The sequence below is a fragment of the Microchirus variegatus genome, assembly GCF_963457635.1.
Source record: "Microchirus variegatus genome assembly, chromosome: 4".
Lineage (NCBI taxonomy): Eukaryota > Metazoa > Chordata > Actinopteri > Pleuronectiformes > Soleidae > Microchirus > Microchirus variegatus.
In genome coordinates, this window is record NC_139805.1 from 2611945 (window position 1) to 2639589 (window position 27645).

The 27645-nt window shown below is 40.1% G+C and overlaps 1 protein-coding gene across 1 annotated transcript; it reads right to left on the reverse strand.

Moving 5' to 3' along the window:
• Positions 1–260: 260 nt before the first annotated feature.
• Positions 261–27519, reverse strand: stx18 (syntaxin 18). Its single transcript, XM_083887481.1, has 11 exons — positions 27345–27519; positions 13040–13107; positions 12581–12696; positions 11063–11140; positions 10828–10894; positions 9762–9853; positions 5060–5154; positions 4191–4249; positions 3710–3779; positions 3531–3611; positions 261–950 (listed from the first exon to the last, which is right to left on the reverse strand). Exons 1-11 carry the CDS (start codon positions 27495–27497, stop codon positions 855–857), a joined length of 975 nt encoding a protein of 324 aa, XP_083743607.1. The 5' UTR covers positions 27498–27519; the 3' UTR covers positions 261–854.
• Positions 27520–27645: the final 126 nt, after the last annotated feature.

Below are 27645 nucleotides of genomic sequence, written 5' to 3' on the forward strand. Positions count from 1 at the left end.
CTGAAATAGTATCGGGTACTATCACTAATGGAAAAGCAAAAAAAAAAAACTTGTAGTGTAGTTTAAATGGATTATCAGAAGCATCAATGGCCGTTTGAATCACTAAAACAGAGACAGGCTATATTTTCCTGCCGTTATCTGAACTCTTGACATAAACGTGAGACGTATTTATTCATAAAATAACATCCCCTCTGTAAAAAAAAGACAGAATTGAATTTAGGATATTGCTTCTTGTTTTACTAGAATGTGAGTGGTGTGTCAGTACAGTTGTGTCGTGACAGATTAAAAAAAAAAAAGAAAAGAAGAAGAAGAAGAAGAGGACCTAGGGCCTGGATAACAAAACATTATTCAGTGGTTTGACAGCGTGGGTTTAAGTTAAATGTGTATTTAAAGACACAAGATTACAAACAGTAGATGACAATTCTGCATTAAATCTGGCTCCAAATGAGGTCAACAGAAACCCAAAATCTGTGTTTTTCAGTCATTACCCATTATCAACCAATATCATTCCTCTTAGTCAGAGAAAAAGACAGACCGTTTTTACGCTCATATTTTAAAAAAGTGGATATAGTGCTCTCTCCACATAGCTCCGCCCTTCAGACAAATGCTTTTCAACACACTGCGGCTTCACTAAAAGCGCTGGAGAAAGACAAAGTGATACTTCAGCTTGGGGAATAAACAAACAGCCATATCTACTTGAATCCAGAACTTCTACGAAGAACAACTGTGTTCATCGCGATACAAACCGAACATTCAGTCTCAGCGCCGTCATCGCTGGTTACTGTTTTATCCACTATGTGGCAGAGTCGGGCAGTTTGCAGTCACGTACGCAGAGTCGGTGCCCGGCAGCCGAGTTAGCTGTCGTACCAGTCGAGGAAGAGCAGCGAGAAAGAACACATGACGAGGAAGAAGAGGATCCACACCCGGAAGCCAGCGTTGTTTTTTATTGCCTTGAAACAGATGGAACAACAAAGAAAACAGATTCAGGGTACAGTGTGCAGGAATCTGGAAGTTAGGTTCAATACCTTTTTAAAGGTCACATAGAGTGGCTTGTTGCACATAAATGTTAGTTATGGAGGTCTACTTACATATATTAACTTGTTTTTATGGTCAAAAACCTCCTAGTTGCTGTAAACTAGCCGATAGAAATCCTCTTTTCTGACAGTGTTTTTCTGCTGCGAGATTTCAGAGTGAACTTTCACCCCCAGAAGACAGAGTCTTGTGATTGGCCGGTACTATCCAGCACATCCGTTCTCAGAAGCGCAGCGCCCCCCTCTGGAACGGCGGATGCACTGCTCCTCATTATCAAAACATTGTTTTAACAGTGTTTAAAAATAGCTTCTTCACGACTCCCCGCCACAGTCCCTTTAATGACTTTAAACCGGAGTCAGACCCAGAGTCAGAAGACACTGTTGCTCGTGAAACACCTCCACAACGGACGTTATTCTTCTTCTGCGGTTCAATGTACGTAACCGGATGTGCCCGGACTAGTGCCCGGAGCAGGACGATCGGTTGTTCAGGAGAACCGCTGTTTACGTAACTATTACAGGATTTTCAGAGATCTCGTTGAGCCCCGAGATTACAATAAACACAACGTTCTCAGCAATGGCTGAACTGTTTGTTTAGAACCTTCAGGGCTTCATAAACAAGGTAATGACGCAGATACACACCAAAAAAAACAGCGATAATAGGAACTTCCGGTACAACATTTGACAATGCCATGGACGCTTTGATGAAGCACTTCGTGCCAAAAGTGAATGTAGTTGAGAGTTGACATACGTTCGTGCAACGAAGAACGTACTACTACGCATGCAACGAAGCGATGAAATGATTCCTCAGTAAAAGTAGCTGCTCTGAGAACGTTAGCCACACTGGGAGTTTGGAACCCTTTATGTAGCGGTTACTGTCAAGTGATTCACCCCTTTGAATGTTCTCAAAGAATTGACATTACGTGATGTAAGTGTATCTGTGGAAGTTAGATATAAGAAGGTTGAATTGAAATATGTTAGGTTTTTAAGTCCTATGGCCAGTAGCATTTCTATGAGCAGCAGGGGAGATCTCGTGTTTGCAATTCATCCTCGTTTGCAACCACTAGGTGTCGCTGTGTGATTGCGTAGACTGAACACGGAAGTAGAGAAAGTAACGACTGCATATGAAGGATCTTGAACTACTGCCTTGTAGGGGTGGGGGGGAAAAAAATCGCGATTCTATCATCCATGATTTTGAATCGATTCATAAACTTCAAAAATCGATTTTAAGTTTCTATTTTGAAAAACCACACAAACGCAGTTAGCCTAAGCTTTAATTTATGCAAGTTATTTTTTGCACAGTAAGTAAGTTTTTATTTGTTTTGAATGAATAAATGTTTACTTTTGTCTTAAGTTTGCCTTTGTGTGATCACATTATCACATTATCGTAGACAAACTGTATTTTTTTGATGCCATAATTTGCCTCAACACACTATGCATTCTATCAATTTTTGAATCGAGAATCGTATGCATCGAGAATCGATTTTTGAATCGAATCATAACCCTGGATTTCCACTGGACGCGGAACGGCCGCGGAACGGCATCGGCGCGGTTCTGCTTCATCCTCTTGCCCGGCGTCAATCCCCACCGGGCGCGTTACGGCAGCGGCGCGGAGCCTTGGGAGCCGGCGGTATTCACTGAAGATCGCGTGATAATCTCGAACGGACGCGAGTTCGCGAGATCCAGCGATAGACTGTGTGTATAAAGTAAACAACAACAACAACAACACAGCTTCTTTTCATTCTCCGAACGTGGAAGAACTGTTGATCTGGTGTCATAAATGATTTTATGTTTCTCCACTTCAACAATCAGTCTCTCGTTGTACATTATGACTCTGAGAGACGCTCTGATTAATTGACTGTTTACCTGGCAGCACCGGTGACGACGTAATGTTGATGTGAAGTTGTGACAGGTTATATGACCTGCGTATTGTGTTTTATTTTGAAAGGGGGGCGGAAATGTTTTACTTTGATTCTGTGTCGGACTTCCTGTCTTGTGCGATCTGCTTCGTTGAAATTTACGAGGTTCAGCAGCGGCAACGGAAAAAATAGAACCGATTCCTATCGACAGCGCTGCGGCGCGGCGAGCCGCTTCTGGGCCGCTGCTGAGACGCACCGCAGCGCGGCCGGTGGGAATGCTCTCATTGATAATCCATTGAGAATGGAAGCGATTTGCAACGGCGACCGCGCCGCGGCCGTTCTGCGGCCGTTCTGCGTCCAGTGGAAATCCAGGGTAAGCCACTCAAAGATTCGCATCCCTACTGCCATGTATTCTGACTGCTCCAGTTTTAAGTAAACTATCTTAAAGGATTCTACGTCTCTTTTCTTGGTTCCTGAATGTAACACATCAGGGGAGGAAAATAAATACATTCACGCATACTTTTTAAGGCCTTACTTTACCCAAAATTGATTCATCAACTTTTAATACTTTTTTAAGACCCCGCGACACCCTGAGATTAAATCTTTTAGATCCGCTACAGATGATACAGTGATCTAGTGTTACCTCTCGTATATCTTCGTTGCCTTCTTTCACGTTCTCCGTAGCCCCCACGACCAGTTGATGAATATTGTCTATCTCTGATTCCTGTCGAGGAAATTGAGAAAGACAAAACTTAAAAATCACATTTCTGTGCATATACTGTAAGTGACCGAGCGAATGAAAGAAAAAGGAACTTGGCTCACTTGTTGCAGGACTTTCTCAGCAAAGATCTCCTGAAGTCGAGAGATCTCCACCACCTTCCCCTCGATTTGCCTGATGGGCACAAAGAGGAAGCAGTAAAACATCCAACCAAATCAGTGTGAATGTCATATTTGGATGGTTGTTGGATTTTATTTCATCTGGAACAAATGTCAGTGATTTTTGTTCTAGCAGCAGCGATGATAATTTCATCAGAAGCTGAGAAAATGATAACTTGATTTAGTTATTAAACTTAAACTGATTTAACAAACATGATTAGCAAAGTAGATATAATTAATTTAGTAACCGATTAATAATTGCAGGACTAAACACTATAATCTTATAAGCTTTCATTTCAAATTTCACATAAATGCACTGATTTCAGAATACTGACAAGAGTGACCTCTCCTGGAAATATTCAAAACGTATATGTCTCACTTATTAAAAAAAGGAAAACTATGATGACCTTTAATGAAGGAGACTCACCTCACTTCATCCACCAGGTTGTTCATCTCACTCACGAGCCTCTGGTTTTCCTGCTCAAACTAGACACAAACACTTCATCACCGACTCTTCTCCACGTGTCACATCCGTCCAACAAACAAGCGTAATATTTTCAAGCGGTTTCTCGTGTGATAATAATAGTTGCTAGACTGTGTGAGATTTGTGTAACGACAAATAAATCAAAAGAATATTTGGACCTCTATTCATTCAAATAATTCTACTCCTCCTTAAAGGGGAAATAAGTAGTTTATAGTGCCATCTAGAGGAGAGGCTGAAATTTACAACAAAGAACTGCTCCTCTGCTCACCCCCTCCCTTCCCTGAGCGCTACGGTATCCTCAGCCGGTCAAATGTCGTCCTCGTCGTCTTTCTCCGTGTCAGCAGATGAGGTTCGTGAGGTGAGGGAGAGGGCGGAGCTACCGCGGCCGTAGAAGACGAAGCCGAGAGAGAGGAGGCGGGACTTCAGCTACAAGTAAAGAGACGCTTGATTTGTTCTCTCGCGTTTGTCCTTACAGGCTCCGGTAGAAACATGGCGTCTCGCTGCTAACAGTGGCTATGCAACCGCGGCCCGCGGCCGTGTTATTTTACATGACTTTTAGAAACACTACGAAAATGAAACAAAAACTATTATACATCGACTAGACAATGCAGGAGCACATAATATGTATAAAAAAGTGGATTTTGGGTTATATAAACCCATAAATACTACACAGTGTCCCTTTAAAGCAATGGATGTATGCTCCACTGTGCATTCAAAGAGGATCTAAGAATAGCTATATGTGGATATTCCTTAACACGTGAATCATACACATCACCATATACTGTATAACATGAATCATAAATGATGAGTACCATCTGGATCTCCTCAGGAGAGAGCTCGTCTTCCACTCTGTTCTCCTCCCACAGGTGTTCCACAGTGTTGTCCAGGACCTCAGACACACTCTTCTCTAAAGGGCGAGAAACAGAGTGAAATTCCCAACGTTTCCTCGGCCATTCTCTGCATTGATCGGTCGCTAATTCTCTCTGTATTTCCTTGTAGTTATCTTACTTCTCGTCTCGTGCCTTGGTTCTCAAACTGTGGTGCGTGTTCCACACTTTTCTACTATACTTATTTACCAGGGTATGTGATCAAACAAAACAATAATAATAAATTAAATAATAATAATAATTAGAGTCACATTATCTCTCACGCCATCTTAATCTAATTTCACTATACCAGTGTCTGAAGTACAGTTAGGCCCATAAATATTTGGACATCGACACAGTTCTCTTTATTTCCGCTCTATACACCACTACAATGGATTTGAAATGAAACGAACAAGAAGTGCTTTAACTGCACACTTTCAGCTTTAATTTGAGGGTATTTACATCCAAATCAAGTGAACAGTGTAGGAATTACAACACTTTCTATATGTGCCTCCCACTTTTTAGGGGACCAAACACTTTTTCTAAGGCAATCAGAGACACGGGCTCAAACGAATCAAGCACAGCTGAGCAAAGAGGCTGAGGTGAGCCAAGATCAGACTCTATGGTTTTATCCTGGATAACTTTGGGCTTTCTCAGCATGTAACAGATTCAACACATAACACGGGACATATACCAGAGCTAATTATTTCCAAAGGTCTTAATATCTCTGAGGTTGTGATCACTGCTGCTAATCCTAAGAAAGGTGAAGGAGAGGTGATCAGAGAACTTTATATTAATGATAACACCTGTGCATTATTCACCCAGACTTTTGCACCATAACCAACTCTGCACTCAGATCCTGTTGATGACCTTATAAATAGTTTCATTACCAAGGTTATGACTGTCATTGATTCCATCACCCCATGTATGACCAAAGTTTCACCAGGAAGGAAAAAGTCACCTTGAAAGGAAATGCCACACTGATAAAGCTTAAAAAAAGAGTCTGGAGACAGGCAGAATGCAGGAGGCCAAAAACCAAACTCCAGGTTTACTACAACATCTATAAAGAGAGCCTCTAAATCTATAAACAGGAATTAAAAAAATGCAAGGCAATCATTCTTCTCTGAGATTATTTATAGAAACCGTAATAATGCCCGAACATAATTTTCTGTGGTAGTCAGACTAACAAACCCTGAAGCTTCAGTCCCAGCTGAACTGCTGTCCAAAAAGTCATGCAATGAATTTGCAGATTTTTTCACAGATACAATATTAAAGATAAGACAAACTATCTCCAGCTCCAGCTCAGGCAACATGATGATGTCACTTTCACCTTCTTGTTCTCCAGCTAATCTGGCAGAATTTAACCTCCTAGATTATATAACACTAAGAGAAACAGTGTAACAGTGAACACCCACAACATGCTGCCTTGATATTCTGCTAACAAATTTCTTTAAAAATATTTTTAACTGCACAGATGAAGATGAAGATGAAGATGAAGATGAAGATGAAGGTGCAGCATTACTGCGCAGAGAATGACATATTCGTCAGAAGATGATTATCAGACCGCGCATAGATTTCCAGACACTTCTCTTCTTTTTGAGCGGCACTGTTTCACGTCACGGTCCATCATTTACATACACAATCTAATCTGTCCTTACATTTTCAACATAACCAACTAAAGTCATGCTCTCACATCCCAGCAGATATTGTGTGTTGCGCTGCGGTTTTTTAAAATTATTTTTTATATTTACAAATGTACACATTTTTCTTTTATACAACGTCAGAGATGCAGAGCACTTGAACGTGATATAAAGAACGTGAAGTCACTTATATGTGAAAACATCATTATGTTGGGGATAAAACAACTGTACAGTCAAACAGCCACTTCATATTTACTTTATGTAAAACATGATCAAAATGAGGTTAATCTCATGAGATTATATCGAGGTTTTACCTGTTTGAACAATGTTTTTATGTTTCATCTTAAACTGCTGCTAACTGCGCTTCTCCCCCGCGGGATTACACCTAAATTAAATAAATTAATAATCTACAACTCAAGCAGTTTCCCGCTGTAATATTATTGTGATTGTGCAAAGGACGACATTTAAACTTCCTCATCAGCAGCAGTGTTCTCTCCGACGCCGTCTCCCTCTCTTTTGCTGCTGTTACACTTCCTTCTAAAAACATGCTCAAACTCACGCATTAATATTTTCCAACTCCACTGGAGTGAAGAACATCACCCTCCGCTTCCTCGTTGTCATGGTGACTCGTCGAAACGGGGCTCCATTGATGCTGTCTTTTTATACTTGTGGTGCACGCGCTTAACTCAAGGTGAAACTACTCCGAGTTGAACAAACTAACTCAAATCAGCTGTTTTGAAACCGAAAACTCAGAGTTTCTTATCTCAGAGTAGATCAACTCAGAGTTCAGGGTTAGACTCAGAGTTTGTTGAACCTGCTTTGTGAAACGGGCCCCAGATGTACTGCAGAGAGTAAACAATTCTCTTCAGTCAGGGCAGTTTCTCCAGGCCTTGAAAACGGCAGTAATTAAACCACTTCAAAAACATCCGATCTGGATGTTTCAGCAAAAAGTAACTACAGGCCCATATCAAACCTTCCATTTCTGGGAAAGATTTGTTGTTGAAGAGTTGTTGATCAACAAATTCATGTCTTTTTGTGCAAAACAATCTCTTCACTGAATTTCAGTCTGGATTCCGTGCACACCACAACAGTGAGACTGCACTTATCAAAGTCTTAAAGGTCACATAGAGTGGTCCTGTTGCACATAAATGTTAGTTATGGAGGTCTACTTACATATATTAACTTGTTTTTATGGTCAAAAACCTCCTAGTTTCTGTAAACAAGCCGATAGAAATCCTCTTTTCTGACAGTTTTTTTCTGCTGCGAGATTTCAGAGTGAACTTTCACCCCCAGAAGACAGAGTCTTGTGATTGGCCAGTACTATCCAGCACATCCGTTCTCAGAAGCGCAGCGCCCCCCTCTGGAACGGCAGATGCACTGCTCCTCATTATCAAAACATTGTTTTAACAGTGTTTAAAAATAGCTTCTTCACGACTCCCCGCCACAGTCCCTTTGACGACCTTTGACCCGGAGTCAGACCCAGAGTCAGAAGACACTGTCGCTCGTGAAACACCTCCACAACGGACGTTATTCTTCTTCTGCGGTTCAATGTACGCAACCGGATGTGCCCGGACTAGTGCCCGGAGCAGGACGATCGGTTGTTCAGGAGAACCGCTGCTTACGTAACTATTACGGGATTTTCAGTGATCTCGTTGAGCCCCGAGATTACAATAAAACACAACGTTCTCAGCAATGGCTGAACTGTTTGTTTTGAACCTTCAGGGCTTCATAAACAAGGTAATGACGCAGATACACACCAAAAAAACAGCGTTAATAGGAACTTCCGGTCTAGTTCCTCTTTAAATGACATACACCTGAATAATGATGCATCTAAAACCACTGTCTTGGTATTATTGGAACTTAGTGCCGCATTTGACACAGTTGATCACAATATACTGATCGATTGGGGAAAAAAATGGGTGGGACTGACTGGTGCTGTGCTAAACTGGTTCCAATGATACGTCCAAGATAGGGAATACTTTGTCTCAGTTGGTAATTATGAGTCTGAGCGAACAAAGATGATATGCAGCGGTTCCTCAAGGGTCCATTCTTGGACCGCTTCTATTCAACATCTACACGCTGCTCCTGCATTACAACATCTCGTATCACACCTATGCAGATGACACACAACTTTATATTTCAGTGTCATCACATGACTACAGTTCCTTACTTTCACTCAGTAAGTGTATTCATCAAATCAGTGGATTGTTTTTGGACTTGAAAATGAAAGGGTCAAAGGTCAGTGCTCTCCTGGACTCCATGTCATTGAAAGCTATAAATCAAGCAAGAATTCTTGGTGTAATTATTGACTCAAGCCTGAATTTTAACAACCACCTAAAAGCTATCATTAAGTCTGGCTATTACCACCTGAAGAACATTGCAAGGATCAAGGGTTTTCTGTCGAAACAAGACACAGAAAAACTTGTTCGTGCTTTCATTTTCAGCAGAGGAGATTATTGTAATGGTGTCTTTAGAGGTCCTAACACAAATCAATCAGGCAGCTGCAGCTGGTCCAGAATGCTGCTGCTGCCAGAGTCCTGACTAATACCAGGAAATTGGACCACATCACACCGGTACTCCGATCACTGCACTGGCTTCCTGTGAGTCAAAGGATAGATTCTCTTGAATCTTACTCTTGGTCTGCAAATCACTGAATGGTCTCAGACCAAAATACATCCCAGACTTATCAGTTCCCTATGAAGCATCCAGAGCTCTAAGATCATCAGGAACAGGTTTCCTGTGTGTGTTCCCAGATGAAGAACCAAATCTTCTGCTCCTCACCTGTGAAACAAACTTCCTGAACACCTGAGGTCTCCTCAGTCAAATCAGGCGTGAAAACATTATTATTATTATTGTCTTTTAAATGCACTTTTCTTGGCAAATCACACCTTTATCTGTATTCCGTGATTTTTCAGTTTAGATGTCCTTTTTGTGTTTGTCCACCTGGAAATTTAAACTCTGGTGCTTCAAGTGTGCGAGTATGTGTCGGTCATTCCATCTAACCTTACCAGAACCTTCCTCCTTGACAGTTCTCCCCTCCACAGGCTCCACCTCTCGTGTCTTCTCCGCCCGACTGTGGTGTTCTGGTGCCAGTCTGGATCTAAAACCATGTGAATCAAGCAGGGATGGCATGATATCACTTTTCCACGTCCAATCCTACAACCTTGTCAATTAATGGTATCAGTCCGATATCGAGTCATTTTACATATTTGAAACTGTGAAGCTGTTAACACATTGGTAGTAGCCATTTCAAGAACTTTAAAATATATATTAATCCAAGGAAGCTTCAGTTCCGCGTCCATAGTAAACAAGCCCTGCTCATCCCTTCGTTATCCACTGTACATCTAAATGTCCTCCTCTTCCATGCCTGTGACTTTTGTTTCAGCTCATTCTCTTCCCCATTTTTCCTTTCACCCCAGCTGGTCTAGACAGATGCTGCACATCTTTGAGTCTGGTTCTGTCAGAGATTCCTGTTAAAAGGGAGTTTGTTTCTCTCTCATTGTGGGAACAGTTTGGTTTCTCTTCTCTCTAAAATATTGTAAAGGTTATTGCCTTACTATGTACAGTGCCTTGAGATAATGTATCTTGTGACTTGGCACTATAAATAAAAGTCAATTGAATTCTGTTTTGGAATGGAAATACAGCAGTAAATAAATGGAAATATATCACATTTACATGGATAAGAAACATGTTAGCACCAAACCAGGAAGTCATGATCAAATCAACTGTTTATATGAACTCTGATCTGAATGACAATCAAAGGCATATACCAGTCCTCTCATTGTGCATTAAATGTGTTTCCGAATGGTTGCTGTTGAATCAGGGTTTTTGGATTTACTCGTTTTCATGATATATATTTTTTTTTCCAATCAGGCTTTTACTCCGATTACTTGTGTCCATGTGAACAAAGCTAGTGACTCTACTCCAATAAAGCTGTGTTCCAAAAATTATTCAGCTAAACCACCATTGCTGATTTCTTCCTGATATCTGATCCAGTTATTTTGAGTACAGTATTGGCTCATCCCTACAATCAATTTCAGAAATTGTGTAAATTGCGTTGAGTTGAACACTCACAGTCTCTTCTTGTCCACCATTCTCTTGACTCTAATTGCCCTCTGTTCTGAATACAGCTTGCACACTCCTTTAAGACAGAATAAACACATACAGATAATTCATTAATTGCTTCAATAGTAGATGTCTTTTTAAAGAAAGAAAAGTTGAACTGCTAATGGTCATAAACTTGTCTACCAAAGCCTCTTTGGACTGTTTGGTACGAGACAAGTTCCATAAACAAGCTGCATAAACTCACCTCTCAGATACTTTTCAATGAGGTCCAGCACTGCTCCTCTGTGCTCCTTTATTTGCGTCGATGTCGTCTTCTTCTCCGCTGCGTCAACAATAACACTTCATATAAAATCAGATAATATTTTACAGTTGAGATAAATGTGTATATGTGTAATATTCCTTAACTAAACTAGCTAAGATTTTGAAAAATGCCAATAAGTGGGCGGAGAGCTGTGTGAGGGAGAGTGGGGAGCTTTGTTGCAGCTGTGTAACCCTGGATTTCCACTGGACGCGGAACGGCCGTGGAACGGCAGCGGCACGGTTCTGCTTCGTCCTCTCCCCAGCGTCAATCCCCAACGGGCGCGTTTCAGCAGCGGTGCGGAGCCTTGGGAGCCAGGCGGTATTCACGGAAGATCGCGTGATAATCTCGAACGGACGCGAGTTCGCGAGATCCAGCGATAGACTGTGTGTATAAAGTAAACAACAACAACACAGCTTCTTTCATTCTCCGACGTGGAGGAACTGTTGATCTGGTGTCATAAATGATTTCATGTTTCTCCACTTCAACAATCAGTCTCTCGTCGTACATCATGACTCTCAGAGACGCTCTGATTAATGAACTGTTGACCTGGCAGCACCGGTCACGACGTAATGTTGATGTGAAGTTGTGACAGGCTATATGACCTGCGTAGTCGCTTTTCCTGTCTGGTGCGATCTGCTTCGTTGAAATTTACGAGGTTCAGCAGCGGCAACGGACAAAAATAGAACTGATTCCTTTTGATAGCGCTGCGGCGCGGCGAGGCGAGCCGCTTCTGGGACGCTGCTGAGACGCTCCGCGGCGCGTCTGGTGGAAATGCTCACACTGATTAGAATGGAAGCGATTTGCAACGGCGACCGCGCTGCTGCCGTTCCGCGGCCGTTCCGCGGCTGTTCCGCGGCTGTTCCGCGTCCAGTGGAAATCCAGGGTAAGGTTTAAATGAGTGAGAGAAAATAAGACAACAAGCCTTGCACTGGTTGGAAAAGAGAGTGATAAAAGAATGCAACAGTGGCATTAGTGTGGACAAAGAAAACCAAAGGCAGAATTTGTGTATACTGTATAATTTCAATACTTTGTACTAAAAGTGTGAAGATTTCCACTTGGATGAGCAAATGACAATACTATGATATTCATACACTGGTTTACACCAGGATAAAAAAGTGGTTTAGTTAGACTTTACAATAAAATGTGTTGTTTATTGTAGAATAAACCTTTTTATGAACTTACAACCCTTGCCTTGTTTTACAGAGGCTGCCATTTTGATGTTTCTTAAGCAGCCCCAACAGACAAACCAGCCAGTGCGTGTGTGTTTTGCATTTTCAAGCAGAAGCTTAATAAACAGACTAACAAAAAACAACATCCTTATTGGTGCACAAAGGCCACCATAGTTTCATAACGTGCTTGAGGTAGGGAATGGTGAGTAAAGGAGTCTTCTGTTTGTTACCATATGCACCATTAGATGTTACTAATTCAACAAAAGCCCACAATAACAGTACGATCTCACACCTTCGTTGCGTAGCTGCTTGATGGCTTCAGAACAGGTCCTCATGAAGATCTGAGCGTCCTGGTCGATTTGATCTCGCTCATTGTCCGTCATACGAGTGAGATCTGATGAAATTAGACTGCAAAAGCACATGAGATCAACGACACTCAGTTTTAAACTCTTCAAACACCAAAACACTGACACATGCCAATCTGCTTTCCCCAATTCTGAATCAGGGTCACGTGGGAAGAGACGCGACGGCAGAGACATTCATCAATGTTTAAGTGTGTTTAAGAATATAAACGGTCTAATCTGATTTGTAATGAGTCAGATTTGAATCCGAGTTGAACAATGGGGCTGCTAATCTGACAGTCGGAGCCAAAATGTCCGTCCCCTTCCTTTAGCCTTGGCAGTTTTCCCCTGCTGCTGCTGCTGTTGTTGATTGTGGTGAATGAGTGTGATGCGGTTTCGGAGAAGCTTACCTTCCGGCGCTCACATAATCTTTCCTGTGTTGTAGCAGAAAATCCTTGAGCTTTGTAATATTCGAGATCTGCCAAGATAAAGTGAGGAAAAGCATTAGTTAACTTCATTAGCGTCTTGTCAATGAGTCTCTTTACATGTTAATGCCTCACTAAACCATGTCAACACGGCTCAAGAGAGTTTTTTAGACATGTACCAGGAAACCATTTTCTCTAAACTACATTTAGCCAGAGCCAGAGTAAACGTCATCATTTTGTATTTATTGGATGTGACAGACGACCACTGTTGAAAGTCCGCGAAGTCTCAATATTTACTTTTGACAGTTCATCAAGTCTGTGACATACAAAAATTAAACCTGCCATTTCCTCCGCAAACAGCTCTCACAAACAAAAGTGCACACAGAGAAGTGACACAGCGATCTCTAATAAGTTCTAAAATCACGATCGGCTACTATTTATCGCTGAGTGTGTGCACAGGAAACCAGAGGAAATTTGGTTTAATCCAATATTTGCTCCTGTAATTCAGTCAAATATTAAAAAAAAGGAACAAATTGCTTCCCTGTCCACAGAGCTCTGCTGACAGTGCACCGGGTGCAAATATGCACACAACACACTCTGTGAGATGCACAAGAAGACAGAACTGAGACAACCCCGGGACTGAAAAGTGACACAATGAGTTTGATTGTGACAGCAAACCCAAGAGCGTGGGAGATTATTTTCATAGCATAATAACGCTGTCTTTCGGCCTTCAGCCCTTTTCACTCTAACAACCTCAATTATCAAATTGCCTTGGCTGTAAGCAGCAACCCGGCACCGGCCGTCTAATAACGTCTCTAAACATTCACTCCTCAGCGTCACGGTGACCTGAAGCAGTGCACTGTTCGAAGCTGACGTTTTGAAAAATTACAATTTCTTCAAACACAGAACCAAAGGTGTCAAGATAAACAAGAGCCGAGTAATGTGTTAGAAACCAAGCTCCCCTCCCTTCTCTGGTTTAGACGGTAGCTCGGTGACGCGAGACATCGCTGTGGGTGACATGCTAACTTGGGCAAGCCGACCCTTGTAATAATATAATGATTAGAGGTCAAGAGTTAATTGTTGTTTAGAGCAGTTGAGATTGGTTGGGTTCAGAGGAGAAGGGAACCTTTCTTTATGGTTCAAAGTCTTTTCAAAACATTCACCTTATGTTGTGTCGCAGTGAATGAGACAACTTTGACGCAAGCTCTGGTGAGACTCTCCAAACCTACTAAAGCTGATAAATAAATCTTTTTATTATTATTATTATTATTGTTGTTTGCTTGATTATCTTAGATTGGACAGAATGGGTTATTCAACAGCCTGAAATCGTGTACTTGTACAGTACTTATTATTGCAGTTATTGTTGAAACAGTTACATTTTTTATTTATTAAATTACAGTCAATGTGGTTATCAGTTAGATAGCTGAAAGAAAGTTCATGCGAAATCATTTTATGAGTGAATAATACCTGGAGTGTTTTCAGGCAAAAATAATTTAAAATAAAAATAGATTATCTGTATTTTCTTAATTTCTTTAATGACAATTAACTGTAACTGTAACTGTTTGTACTATATAAAAAAAGAGACAGCATTTGTCTATTAAAACTTGTGATTAATAACAATTATGGATTACTACATTAATCACCAACTATTTTAATAACAATTTATCAGTTTGACTGTTTTATTAAACAATTAAAACAAGTTTTTTTTTAGCATTCCTAAATGCAATTTTTGTTTATGTTTCTTTGCATCATATAACATATACAACATATAAATAAATATGTTTTCCTCATATGCAGGTTATAACAGTACGTTTTTAAACCCGGACAAATGTGAGAGGAATTTTTTGTCAGTTTTAAATGTCAAGGTTTTTTTTGTGGAAGTGGAAAATCGAACATTTTACAAGGCATGACAAATATTTAGAGAGACAATACATAATATTGACATAATATATTCATCCAAAAAACAAAAATGTAAAAAAGTGCAGTATGTTTTTTTTAATAATAATAAAAAAATAATCAAACTATACTATTCAGCATTTACCTAAATGACTATATCAGTGCCACTACACCTTTTTGACCAGCAGGTAGGGCTAAATACACAGAATTAGAGATTCAGTTAGCGGTGGAGGGTCTGGAGAGCATCAGGACTGCTGCTCTGAGGGTTGAGCCGTCTCCTGAGTGTATACATTGGGACTCAGATTCCCAGCCCAACCTCAAGGGTTTGCAGGGGGTCAGGGGGATCAATTGCTCTTGTAACTTAAGACCCTAAAGAGCAAGTAATTCCTCAACAATGAGGAAGAGGGTGGCCTTGTGCAGCCCGCTCACCCTACCAGTGTATGGTGTATATAGGTGTGTGTGTGTGTGTGTGTGTGTGAGAGAGACAGAGGCAGGGCTCTCGTAGCAGAAGGCAGGAGGAGACAGTCTGCCGGGCTACATCTAATCTCGTCATCATCAAATACCCCCCACTTTACCTCACCTCCTCACTTTCTCCTTCCCCCTGCTTCCCTCCAGCCCCGACTGAGCCCAAACAAACCATCAGGGGGGATTATTATGAGGAAGAAAAGAAAGGGCTTAGCTGGCAGATCTCTTTAAAGCTTGGATGACTCTTTGTTTTGTTAAATCCAGGTAACTGACGGAATTCAATGATGGCTGCGCTGCTTTAGTTTTAAGTCCCTGCGTGTCCTGACCGAGGGCTATCCATACTGACGCCATGCTATGTTGTGTTTAGGTATGTAGGCCTGATACATAAAGGATGTTTCAGTGGAGAAGACAGAGCCACATGTTGAGTTTATTATCATGTATGTCTAACTCTCTAATGGGCTCAGTTTTGTCTTCTTATGTCTATTTGCAGTGAGAATGCTTTACTTAGATCTATAAACAAAAAACAACATCAGACAAAGCCTTTAAGTTTATTTATGAACAGAATCGTTTACTTTTTTTAAATATATTTTAAAAAAGTATTATGTTCAGCTATGTTGTTAGCTGTATTTATGCATTTCTGATTTTCCACTGACATTTATAGCTGTGTCCATCATCTCTCGTATGGAGTCTTTTAATTGATGCAAAATGTAAACATATAACAGAGATTGATATTTTATATCAATTTTGATTCAATTGAGACTTTACTATGAACTTCCAGTAAAAGAAAAAGAAACAGCATAGAAATACAATATATGATGGGAATTCTGATTAATGCGATACAGATATTTTGACAATCTGGGAAGACAACAATCACACTTTTGTGTCGTACCCATCTCAAATCAAATAAGTCATCGCTCTCAATTAAAATGAGTTTAAAGTGTTGGGTCATACTCTCCATGTCCTGCATGTGTGTAAAAAAACTGCTAGGGTCTGCATGGCGTAAAAATTCATTATCCGTCCGTGCAGAACCAACCTGGACCAATCAGTGTCCACCTCCAGTTTTGATAAGGTATGGACGCACAACAGTTTCCAGTCAAGTTGGTGTCACAATCTTGTAAAGAAGATGGTAACCATATAGCCTTGCTTAAAATTATATGAGGAGGTTCATCAGTACCCACACATTCACAACTCATTGCTCATAGAATACAAGGAAACACAAATGAGGGCGATTTTCTGAAGAAATTGCCACAATTGGACTGACTGGACCTCAAGTATGAATGTAAATGTAGCCTTGTGCGCGCATGCAGAAATCCATAATGGCTCTCTGTGGATGCAGAACATGGCAAGCATGAGCCAGTCTTAAATGTCTTGCTGCTGGAGCTACAGAGAGATGAACTGTGTTGTGACATCACCACTGAGGCCCTATCCACACGGAAATGGAACAAAGCGTAAACAATCTTTTTCCTTTTCCATAAACAGCAGAATTTCAGGAAATGTCTTCATCCACACGAAAACCCCATAAAACTACTACACACGTTGCAGTACATATGCCAGGCCTGTATGTGGCCCCGTACAGGACACCGTACAAAACTGGAGAAGACGTCGCACATGTATGGGCTGAAATATGTGCCACCAGAAACTGTATTTGAATTGTTTATATTTGAATTTGAATCGCTAAACTTGAATAATTGCATTAAAAAACTGAATTTGAATCATTTATATTTGAAATTGAATTGCTAAACTTGAATAATTGCATTAAAAAACTGAATCTGAATAGTATAATTTGAAATTGAATTATTCAAATTCAACACTCCATATCTCTGAATCTGAATTCAGTTCTCACAATTCAGATTCAGTTCTCAAAATTCAGATTCAAATTACTGCGACATACATCCGGTTAGTTCAAGGATGAAGGAAGAGCAATCGAGCGCAGATACAGGATATGAATACGAAGAGAATATGGAGTGTTGAATTTGAATAATTCAATTTCAATTCAATTTCAAATATAAATGATCCAAATTCAGTTTTTTAATGCAATTATTCAAGTTTAGCGATTCAAATTCAAATATAAACAATTCAAATTCAGTTTCTGGTGGCACATATTTCAGCCCATACACATGCCCTTATGTCATGTGCGCTCTGGTTTATTCCAGTAATGTACACAATGGCAGTAACAGAGACAGAGTGAAGAAAGCCAGGCTGACTATGGAAAAGGATCGACCGATCTCCAATCACAAGACGACAATGAAGAAAAGATGAGCAACCTCAAGACAGAGGTGGGATTATGACATCGCTGCTTTAGCAAAGACCCGTTTTTAAAAAGAAAAAAAATGCATGTCAGTGCTCCCAAAACACTGTTGCCCTGTGGATAAAACTCAGATTTGATAAACCTTAGTGGCGTCACCTAGACTAGTATTTCACTGGGAATCATGTTGCTACATTTTGAAGCAATCACATCACATTTCAGTATTCACTTCCATGTGAAACATATGTTGGTTGGGGTTGTCACATTTGATAAAAATAGCCTGGACACCACAGTGGAATGGAAATGAAATGATTAAATGAATAGTCAAAAAAGCAAGGTGGCCTATGTGAGGGGCAACAGGCCACGTCCAGGGAAGCAACAGGATCAGATACTGCAGTTTTAGACAAGATAACAAAAACCTGCATCACATGTAAACTGCTCATAACAAATAGTTTTCTGAATCTGTATTCAACTTCAGTAATAGTTTCCTTTTGTTAAATAGAAAGAGTAGAATCTACAGGTATCTTCCATTGCATGTGATATATTCTATTGTGGTAGTGTTATTCTTAAACGAACATACTTCTACTACTGCAGTCTACTGTTTTATATATTCGCATAATAATTATGCAAATATATAAAACAGTAGACAGCTTATTGGAACACTTTTTACAGTCAAGCTTTAGTTAACGTTAAGTCCCTTAGTCTTGGAAAGTACTCAGGTGTCTGGATGTCTGCTGGATGGCCACCACAGCACCCTAACCCTACATTCCAATGCATATGAAGTATAGTTTCCTTTTTCTAAAGTGTAAAATCCAAACTTACACCTTGGACTTAATGTGGGATGGTTTTTCCAAAAAAGCTTTTCCAGTGAGTAATCACATCACACACCTGTTTTGCTTTCTTCCTGCTCATTTGAACTGTGTGTATACTCAGTATTGCTATTAGATGTTATTCAGTATAGTCAAGATTTTAAAAAAGATGGGATCGTGATGGCAACACAAAAGTCAAATCAATAACTGTAAGATATACCTAATGTCCTTACTAGTGAGTATCAACTGCAATGATCAATTAAAGAACTTGAAAAATAAGGTGCTTAAATTGGATGAAATCTAAATTGAACAGATGAGAAAGAATAGAAATTTTATTACAATTACTATACATTAAATTGTTGTATGACTGTATTGCACTTGAGGTGTGACATGAATCCCTTAATCCATCTTTATTTTTCCCTTTATTTGGGACAAATCTTATCTCTTATTACTTGTTTACTAAATTGCGGGGCATGAGGAGCTTTTCGAAGGACTCATGAAGTAAGGGTAACTGAAAAATGAAAAAAAAAAAAAAGAAAACGGAAAAATCTAAATTATTATGCCGATTTTGTAACTTTTATATCATTATTATTATTGTTTTTAATCTAATGTTGTTGTTATGGCTGGGTCTGTGTCACTTGTCTCACTAAAGACAAGGCATTGCAATTATAGAGGGTGCCCCTCGTCTGGTGCGGGGCTTTTTTTTTCTACGCACCGCCCCTGCTGACTGTTCTTCTCCCTCTCCTGCATTGTGCGCTGCTGTAAGCGGGCGCATCCAACGCAGAATGGATACTTTCTCTATGTGCAGTTTTATCCACACATCCATATATGACACATACATAATGAGCTTTATGAGGAGGATCGGGTGCAGCTGCGACGAAATACAGGAGATCAGAGTAGATCTTAGTAAAACTTAGATATTCAAGAGCGCACTTTTGAAAGAGATTGTTTTCACTCCATGGTCTCAATCTTTGTGTGGAAGCGCTGTAATTAAGGGAATAACAGATGCATCAGATGAGCGGATATCTCTTGTTAACTGCTCAAAGAGAGAGAGAAGAGAGTTCTGTCGCGGGGAGTTCATAATCTGTGCTGTGCTGCAGACAAGTTTCCCTTTTGCGCAAAGAGACTTTCCAGCATTTAATAGGTGAGGTCCACCGTGTCCGCGCATCTTGTTAGCACGCGCCTGCCTATACCCCGCGCGTCATCGCAACATCGCTTCGGTGGTTACCGGGGGAAACGGGAGGAAAAAAATAGGCCGTCTTTTGGGCGTCCTGCCTAAAAGTAGGGCATCTAATTTCTTATTATTTTCAGTACAAAGCCTGATTTGGACAAAATAAGACATTTGAGAAATTTTGAGGACACAATAATTGACAGATGAAGCAATTGCAAAAATAGTTGTTCACTATTGCAGTGTATTGCACTTGTTCGTCATGCGTGTACACATGTTGTTATGATTTGATTATTTTGAAACCAAATGAGCAAATGAGAACTACACTTTGCTTTTTCACAGATTGGAAATTGTAAGGGGAAATTTTTATAAGCAAAGCGATTCTTTCTCTTGAAAGCAAATTTCTAATTTATTGTTACGACAGCAAATCCTCATGGAAACTGATTTATGCGAGGACTGAAAACCAGAATCACAGAACATGCAAAAAGGAGTCACATCAGCATAGACGACAGCATGATTAAGATGAAGAAAAAAAAACACATGTAGAGAATTTGAAAAATGAACAAAGCAACAATAATCAAAGTTTGTACATATGGAAACAACAGAGTCTGTGCAATATTTCAGTCCTTGTTTAAAACGAGCAAATTAATCTCTGGACAGTTTTCACCTCCGAGGCAACAATCAAAGTCATTTTCTGTCGCCCTTTGACTGGAACACTGCTTTTGATCTACTGTAGATGAATGATGACCGACGAAGTGAGAAGCAAATACAATACAGTGCATTTGCTGTTATTAGTTAGTTATTCAAAAAACAGCATCACTTGACATATTCAATATCAATGTAAAATGACAACACGTATAACGTACTCTTCTAATGTCTTCTTCCAATTACGTTTTTCTAAGGAAAGCCCCACTAGTGTCTTTTAGAAATGTCATCTGTTTTGAATAAGAACACATCTGTTGCAGTTTCATGGTTCAGCCTCTCCGTGTTTAGGAGTGTCAGGGTCAAGTATGCAGCCTGCTGTCATCTGCACTGGTAGTATTTCAGCCATTGTAAATCACAATAACTAAGATTTGTCTAACAACAGAGTCTTTCAGCATTCTTTAAAAAAAAAAAAAAAAAGCCCCCACAGCTGCTTCTTTAGTCTTGCTACATTTAAATGTTTAAATTAATCTATTGTGTTCAGCATTACTTTTTATTCTGCTGCAAGAATTTTATTTGCCAAGTATCTGGCGTCCATCTCGCCACGCAGACTTCGACATACATCTGTAGATCTGCGTTTCGGCTGCCTTTTTTTCATCCGTTATTTTTCAATTTCATGAATTGTACAGAAAAAGCGCTGTTGCACGCAGTGAGACGAAATCAAGACTGCGCTCGGGCCCCGAGAGCAGATGTCTCAAAATTCAATTAGCCTGGCTTTCGTGGGAAAACAGTGCAGAGATTAGGCCAACTGGTAAAGAGAGCATTTAGCAGCACGTTTATCTCTGGGGTGATCCCCACAGATCACTCCCCTTGGCTAAAGTGTCGACTCGATAAAGACTCGGTTTAGAGAGCTGTGTGTGAGCATGTTTTTTGCCTGTGTGCCAATGCAGTTTGACTTGAGACAGTAAAGAAGAAACTTTATACATTACAAAGATTATATCAAAATGTTCCCATTCAGAGCCGTTATTAAAAATAATAAACATAAAAATGATATAATTCTATACAGTCTTTATAGCACATGCTGACTTATGAGGCAACGCCATATGATAGTCAGGATTTAGGTCATTAAATTACTATTTTAATGATTGTTTTTCTATTCTTTAAAACAGTGTTTCCAGTTTTTTAAAGTGGGAATACCTGACATAAACAAGAAGAAAAAAAAAGAGGCATTTGGGCATAATACAACATTTAGAATGGATAAACCAGACATTTTCAATAGATCTATGCTTGATACCTTCATCAAAATGTCATTGTATGCCTCCGTCTTTTACTGAATCTTAAGTAAAATGCGGGAAAAACTTCTCCTACGACCCATCAGTGGGTTCTGTCTCAGTTTCTGGGAATGACTATTTTAAAGTATTTGTTGGACCCGTGTGTACAATTATTCTGTCAATACTTGTCAATACTGCGTGCTGGCCAGATTTTGGAACCGCGCGCAAAGAGCATGTTGGGTGCACGTAGACGGCACATGCGCTAAATTGCTGCCTCACTGGGTAGGTCGAGTATTAAAGCGGACCTAGACCGGAAGTTGCAATTAACGCTGTTGTTTAGTGTGTATCTGCGTCATTACCTTGTTTACGAAGCCCTGAAGTGTATTCTCGGGCTCAGCGTGATCTCTGAAAAAACCCGGTCCGGTTACGTAAACAGCGGTTCTCCTGAACGGCAGATCGTCCTGCTCCGGGCACTAGTCCGGGCACATCCGGTTGCGTACATTGTACCGCATGAGAAGAATAACGTCCGTTGTGGAGGTGTTTCACGAGCGACAGTGTCTTCTGACTCTGGGTCTGACTCCGGGTCAAAGGTCGTCAAAGGGAATGCGGTGGGGAGTCGTGAAGAAGCTATTTTTAAACACTGTTAAAACAATGTTTTGATAATGAGTAGCAGTGCATCCACCGTTCCAGAGGGGGGAGCTGCGCTTCTGAGAGCGGGTGAGCTGAATATGTCACTTCCGGGCATTGGCCAATCACAAGACAGTTAGGAAGGCTCTACGCTGGCTGGCCAATCATAACACACTCTCTTTCTGGGTGTGAGAGTTCAGTCTGAAACATCGCGGCTGAGGAACAGCTTCAGAAAAGAGGATTTCTATCGGCTCGTTTACAGCAACTAGGAGGTTTTTGACCATAAAAACAAGTTAATGTATGTAAGTAGACCTCCATTACTAACATATATGTGCAACAGGACCACTCTATGTGAGCTTTAAGTATAGCTACATTACTTACAGATAATGGCATGTATCACAATGTAGCTTTTCATCCCCTAACAACAAAAATAGGCAAAGTAATTTATACTGACTCAAAGAAACATAAGGAATGAACAGAAAACGCATCAGAATCTTTACCGATTAAATCATGTAATTCTTTGACAACTAAATAATATAATATGCAAAAACCAAAGCAAGATGACCAACCCACACATGACAAAAAGACTAACTTTAAGTGTGCCCTTCATTTTCTTGAGCAGTGCATTTCCAAACACATCATTCCATAATTAATGACCACTCATTGATGTTATACTTATGTATATAATGTATACATGTAATGTATCTTAAATGCAAAAGATCTTCAAATATCCCACAGTTAAATCTAACAAAACCAGTAGAGTCTATGTTATATTCTACAAATCATTCCTACGTTTGGCCTCAAATTTAGCTACTAATGATTCAACATAAAGTATCATAGAATAGAATAGAATAGAATAAAATCCTTTACTTTCAGAATTGTTAACAATACGACATTTCTTGGCTGTCATGAACTGTCATCAATCACTCCTTCACAAAAACACACTCACACACTGGTACACCAACTACTAACTACAGTCAATTTAAATATGAGAGTGTAGCCATGGATTTTATGGATATTAAGGTATAAATAAGCTGGTGGCACAACATTGAGATACTTTTTATTTCATCTTATTTTTTTTTTTTATTATTACTTTGTCATATGTGTTGTTCTGAATCATGTTTATCTGCTGCTATATAAATATATATATAATATATAAATACAATTTCCCTGCTGGACAATAACATTCTGTTCTACTCCACTCTGTTCTATTCAATTGTATCTGAGGTATTCTGATCAATTTCAGAATGTTTGAAATCCATTATGGGTTTGAAAATGTGATCATCACAAGCAGAAATGTCGTATCTTGATGTTGTTTAGAGTCGGTAGGGCATATTATTTCAGCGTGGACACTTGAGAGCAACACAAGAAAACATTTAAGAGTCTGTCTGACCCTTTTTGTTACATAAAAAACACTGTAACAAGGAGACAGTTTTGAAATACCAATAGCAGAGGTATGCACGGCGGGGATGGAAATGCGACTTTTGATCCACAATTGAACAATTTTTAGAGCAACCACCTTCATTTAAACTTGAGAGGGGCAGCATGCTACGGAGAGAGATGAGGTGATGCGGTGAAATGGAGATCACAGTTCCACCAACAGACCCCAGACCAGACCCCACCCTGCAAACACTGGCCCTCTTATTAGTCAATCAAGCCTCTCTTTTGCAATGGCTTGAGTGAAGCTACGGTTCCTTTCTCATGGAGCTGCCTTTTGAGTGGAAAAAGCCTCACAGGACCACTGTGTATTTGTCAACTTTGATGTTTTCTTTCTAAATTTGTGAAGCTTCAGTGGGAACTGGGAGAGTTATATATATGTAAAAGGGCACTCGCATCTGTTGCGCATTAGCTGACGGCCGTCAACATTGTTACTGGGGACCTAATTTAATATTTTCTTTGTTTTGATCTTCCACCTTTAATCACTGGCTCTTGGGAAGATCGGCTTTCCCCTAGAAATTGCTCCAGAGCCAAAAGAAAATGTTATTGCAGCATGTTTATGGAATCATACATGTGAAGAGGCAAAAAAAAAAAGAATGTTGCCGATGTCAGGCTGTTCAGAGAGGATAGTTGAGCTGGGGGAGATGTGGGTGAAAACCACAACATAACTGTAAGCAGCCAGGACATTCCAATACTTGCATTTTCAATTTCAAAATTGCAAAAGCCGCTTTACCGGGACGGTTTGAGATGATATCTGCAGAGAGAGGGGAGACAGCGGTGGGGGACGAGGAGAAGTCGAGGGGCAGGCACCACATGATAGGTTTTGGTTTCTTTTGAATAAGCAACAGTTTTTATTAAACTACCAGTTCTAATATCAATGTAACAGAATGAAAAAACAAAAAGTTGGTTTTGCAGAGCTTGTGTAAAGCTTGGCCTCAGACTGGAGGTTGGAGACGGCAGGTAAAACTCAAGGCCACATTATACTTCTCCGACTGCGTAATACATTATCCGTCTGCGTCACCACGTAGACCACTCGAGCCTTTATACTTCTGCGTCGTGGTGACGGATAGGCGCTGCAATTTCCCGCCCGATCAGTAGGGGTCGCTGCGCAAGGTTGTTGTGCTTTTGGCTACAGTGAGGGAGAAAGACTGTTGTTGTTGAAACAGTGGCCGTTTGTCACTTTTCTGTGTCCCGGAACGCAGTTTTAAGATAATTTGAGGCGAGAAAATGGCCATTTAGAGTCTAAACATGTGCTGTGTGTGTTAAGATATGACGGATTTATAGTTCGACATCGACGAAGTCGGCGGTGTTCAGCTCCGCCCTCTGTGGACGCTCGGTGCTCACTGCGAGCCGGCACAGAGCAGCTTAGCTCGGCCTGTCCTGAGGACCAATCGCAGCTCTTGCCATCTCCGTTGTCCCTTGACGGAGTGACGGACACTTAAAAAATATTCCGTGCAGCCGGAGACGACGCAGAGACTCTACAACAGGTTCTGCGTCGACGCAGAGGACTCTGCGTAGCCTACTTTACTAATTACTCCCGTAAAGTGGTTCTTCAAGGTGCCTTTTAAGAGTTTTGTGTTCCATGATATTCGTGTTTAAAGCCAAGGACTTGTGACTGTACAAGCAAAACTCATGACATATAGAGGAAAGCCTTTTGCTGCCAATGATCCATCTCCTACTGCCCACTACTGATGATGCTTTACAGCGTCATAGTTGCCTGATCCTAATTAAATGCCAACATTGTCTTTCCTGCCAAGTTTATAAGGTCAATATGACGGGAGTTTCTGAATTATTTATTTTCACAAATAGATTTATGCTTATATGCAATTTCCAACAATTAAAGAGGAGTTAAAACAGGTACTGCAATAATATAATTTGTGTAGCTGAACAGCTGTCTAATATTGAACTGCTGTTTTAATTAGTTCAAGTTATTATCAGAGAAGCTTGCTGCTACTGTGTTGTTTTTCTTATTAATCTGGCTTACTTCAGATGAAGTCTGGACTTGTTTGTTGAAATATGGTATAGTGTCAATTACGGGTGGGCAATAACTATGTTATGATTTTGGATATTGTCATATCATGATATTACATCTTTGATATCTTTTCATGGTTAAAAAGCTGTTGCACTGATTATCACGATATTTATTATATTGAATATGTGAAATACACTAAATATCATGAATTAAATATTTATTCATAATAACGGATTATACAAATACGTGGAATCAACAATAATAATAATATAATAGGGATTAATAATATATAATGGGGATTAATTTGTTTTTGTTTTTTTTATCTATTGATAAAAAAACTAAAACTAATAAATCCCACATTTTGCAATTTGTTAATCTAGATTAATCACGATTAAAAGATTGCATTTCTTCTAATGACTAAATGAATGAGTAATCAGAATGTGTATTTCAGACACTATTGTTTAAATGTATCTTTCTATTTAAACACAGAACTACACATAGAATGGGGGTCGGGGAAAATTGGATTCACGTAGGAATCGTGATTCTAATCATCCATGATTCCGAACCGATTCATAAACTTCAAAAATCGATTTTTGAAGAAAAAAACACACAAACAAAACACCAGTTTGTGTTATTTGTGTACAGTTTATTTTTGTAACTTCTGGGAGAAAAGGGCAGCTAGCCTAAGCTTTTATTTATGCAAGTAATTTTATTGTACAGTAAGTAAGTGTTTGTTTTGAATGAATAAATGTTAACCTATGTCTTAAAGGGGAAATAAGTAGTTTATAGTGCCATCTAGAGGAGAGGCTGACATTTACAACAAGGAACTGCTCCTCTGCTCACCCCCTCCCTTCCCTGAGCGCTACGGTATCATCAGCAGGTCAAATGTCGTCCTCGTCGTCTTTCTCAGTGTCAGCAGATGATGTTCGTGAGGCGAGGGAGAGGGCGGAGCTACCGCGGCCGTAGCAGACGTAGCGGAGAGAGAGGAGGCGGGACTTCAGCTACAAGTAAAGAGACGCTTGATTTGTTCTCTCGCGTTTGTCCTTACAGGCTCCCGTAGAAACATGGCGTCTCGCTGCTAACAGTGGCTATGCAACCACGGCCCGCAACCATGTTATTTTACATGACTTTTTGAAACACTACGAAAATGAAACACAAACTATTATACAGCGACTAGACAATGCAGGAGCACATAATATGTTTAAAAAAGTGGATTTTGGGTTATATAAACCCATAAATACTACACAGTGTCCCTTTAATGTAAAAAGAAATCATGGTAGGCATGTGCAGACAGTGAAAATGTCCAAAGCACAAAAATGCTAATGCAGCTAAGTGTGTGATGCTACACAGTTGCCCATCATGTTTGGAAAATGAACAGATGCCTAAGGTCTAAAGAGTGGACTTTGCTGATAATGTTTTTTAAACATATTTTATTTTATAATATTTTTGAGTCAATAGCTAACTAAATAGCTGCAGAGCGATCTTTAAAATGGAGTTGTTCCTCTTAATTTGACTGAGGAAAGTCTGACATGGACTTTATTTCACTATCTGGGCAGCAGCTCTACCATGAATAAACTGAGAACTCAGACATTTGCTTATTCTCTCTACGTGAGCGAATTCCTTCCGTTGCATAACTGGTATTAAAACACAGTATATTCGTTGCAGCAGTCAGCTGTCATCATTACAAAAAGTGAACAGTCACAGTGGATCCTAAATGCTGTTAGCTAGCTTAAGCTAACTGTGGTTAAGCACACTCACCACTTCCTTCGCCCTGGGAGAGAAGCCGCTCTTGGGTCTGCTCCGCTTGAAAATGTCATCTTTGCTGGAGTCGAAGCCGACTCCTATCGCCTTGTTTCTGGTTTTCACTGTCTTGACGCTGGCTTTGAAGAGAAGAGTTATATCCACAGCCATGTTCGCCGCTGCTGCTGCTGCTGCTGCAGCCTCTGTAAACAAACTGACACGTCACCAACACGTAATGACGTCATCTTCCTGCGACGCAGCGGAGTTTTTTCCCTGAGCAGAGAGAGGAAATCCTTAACGTTTCACCTTAAGGGTTTAT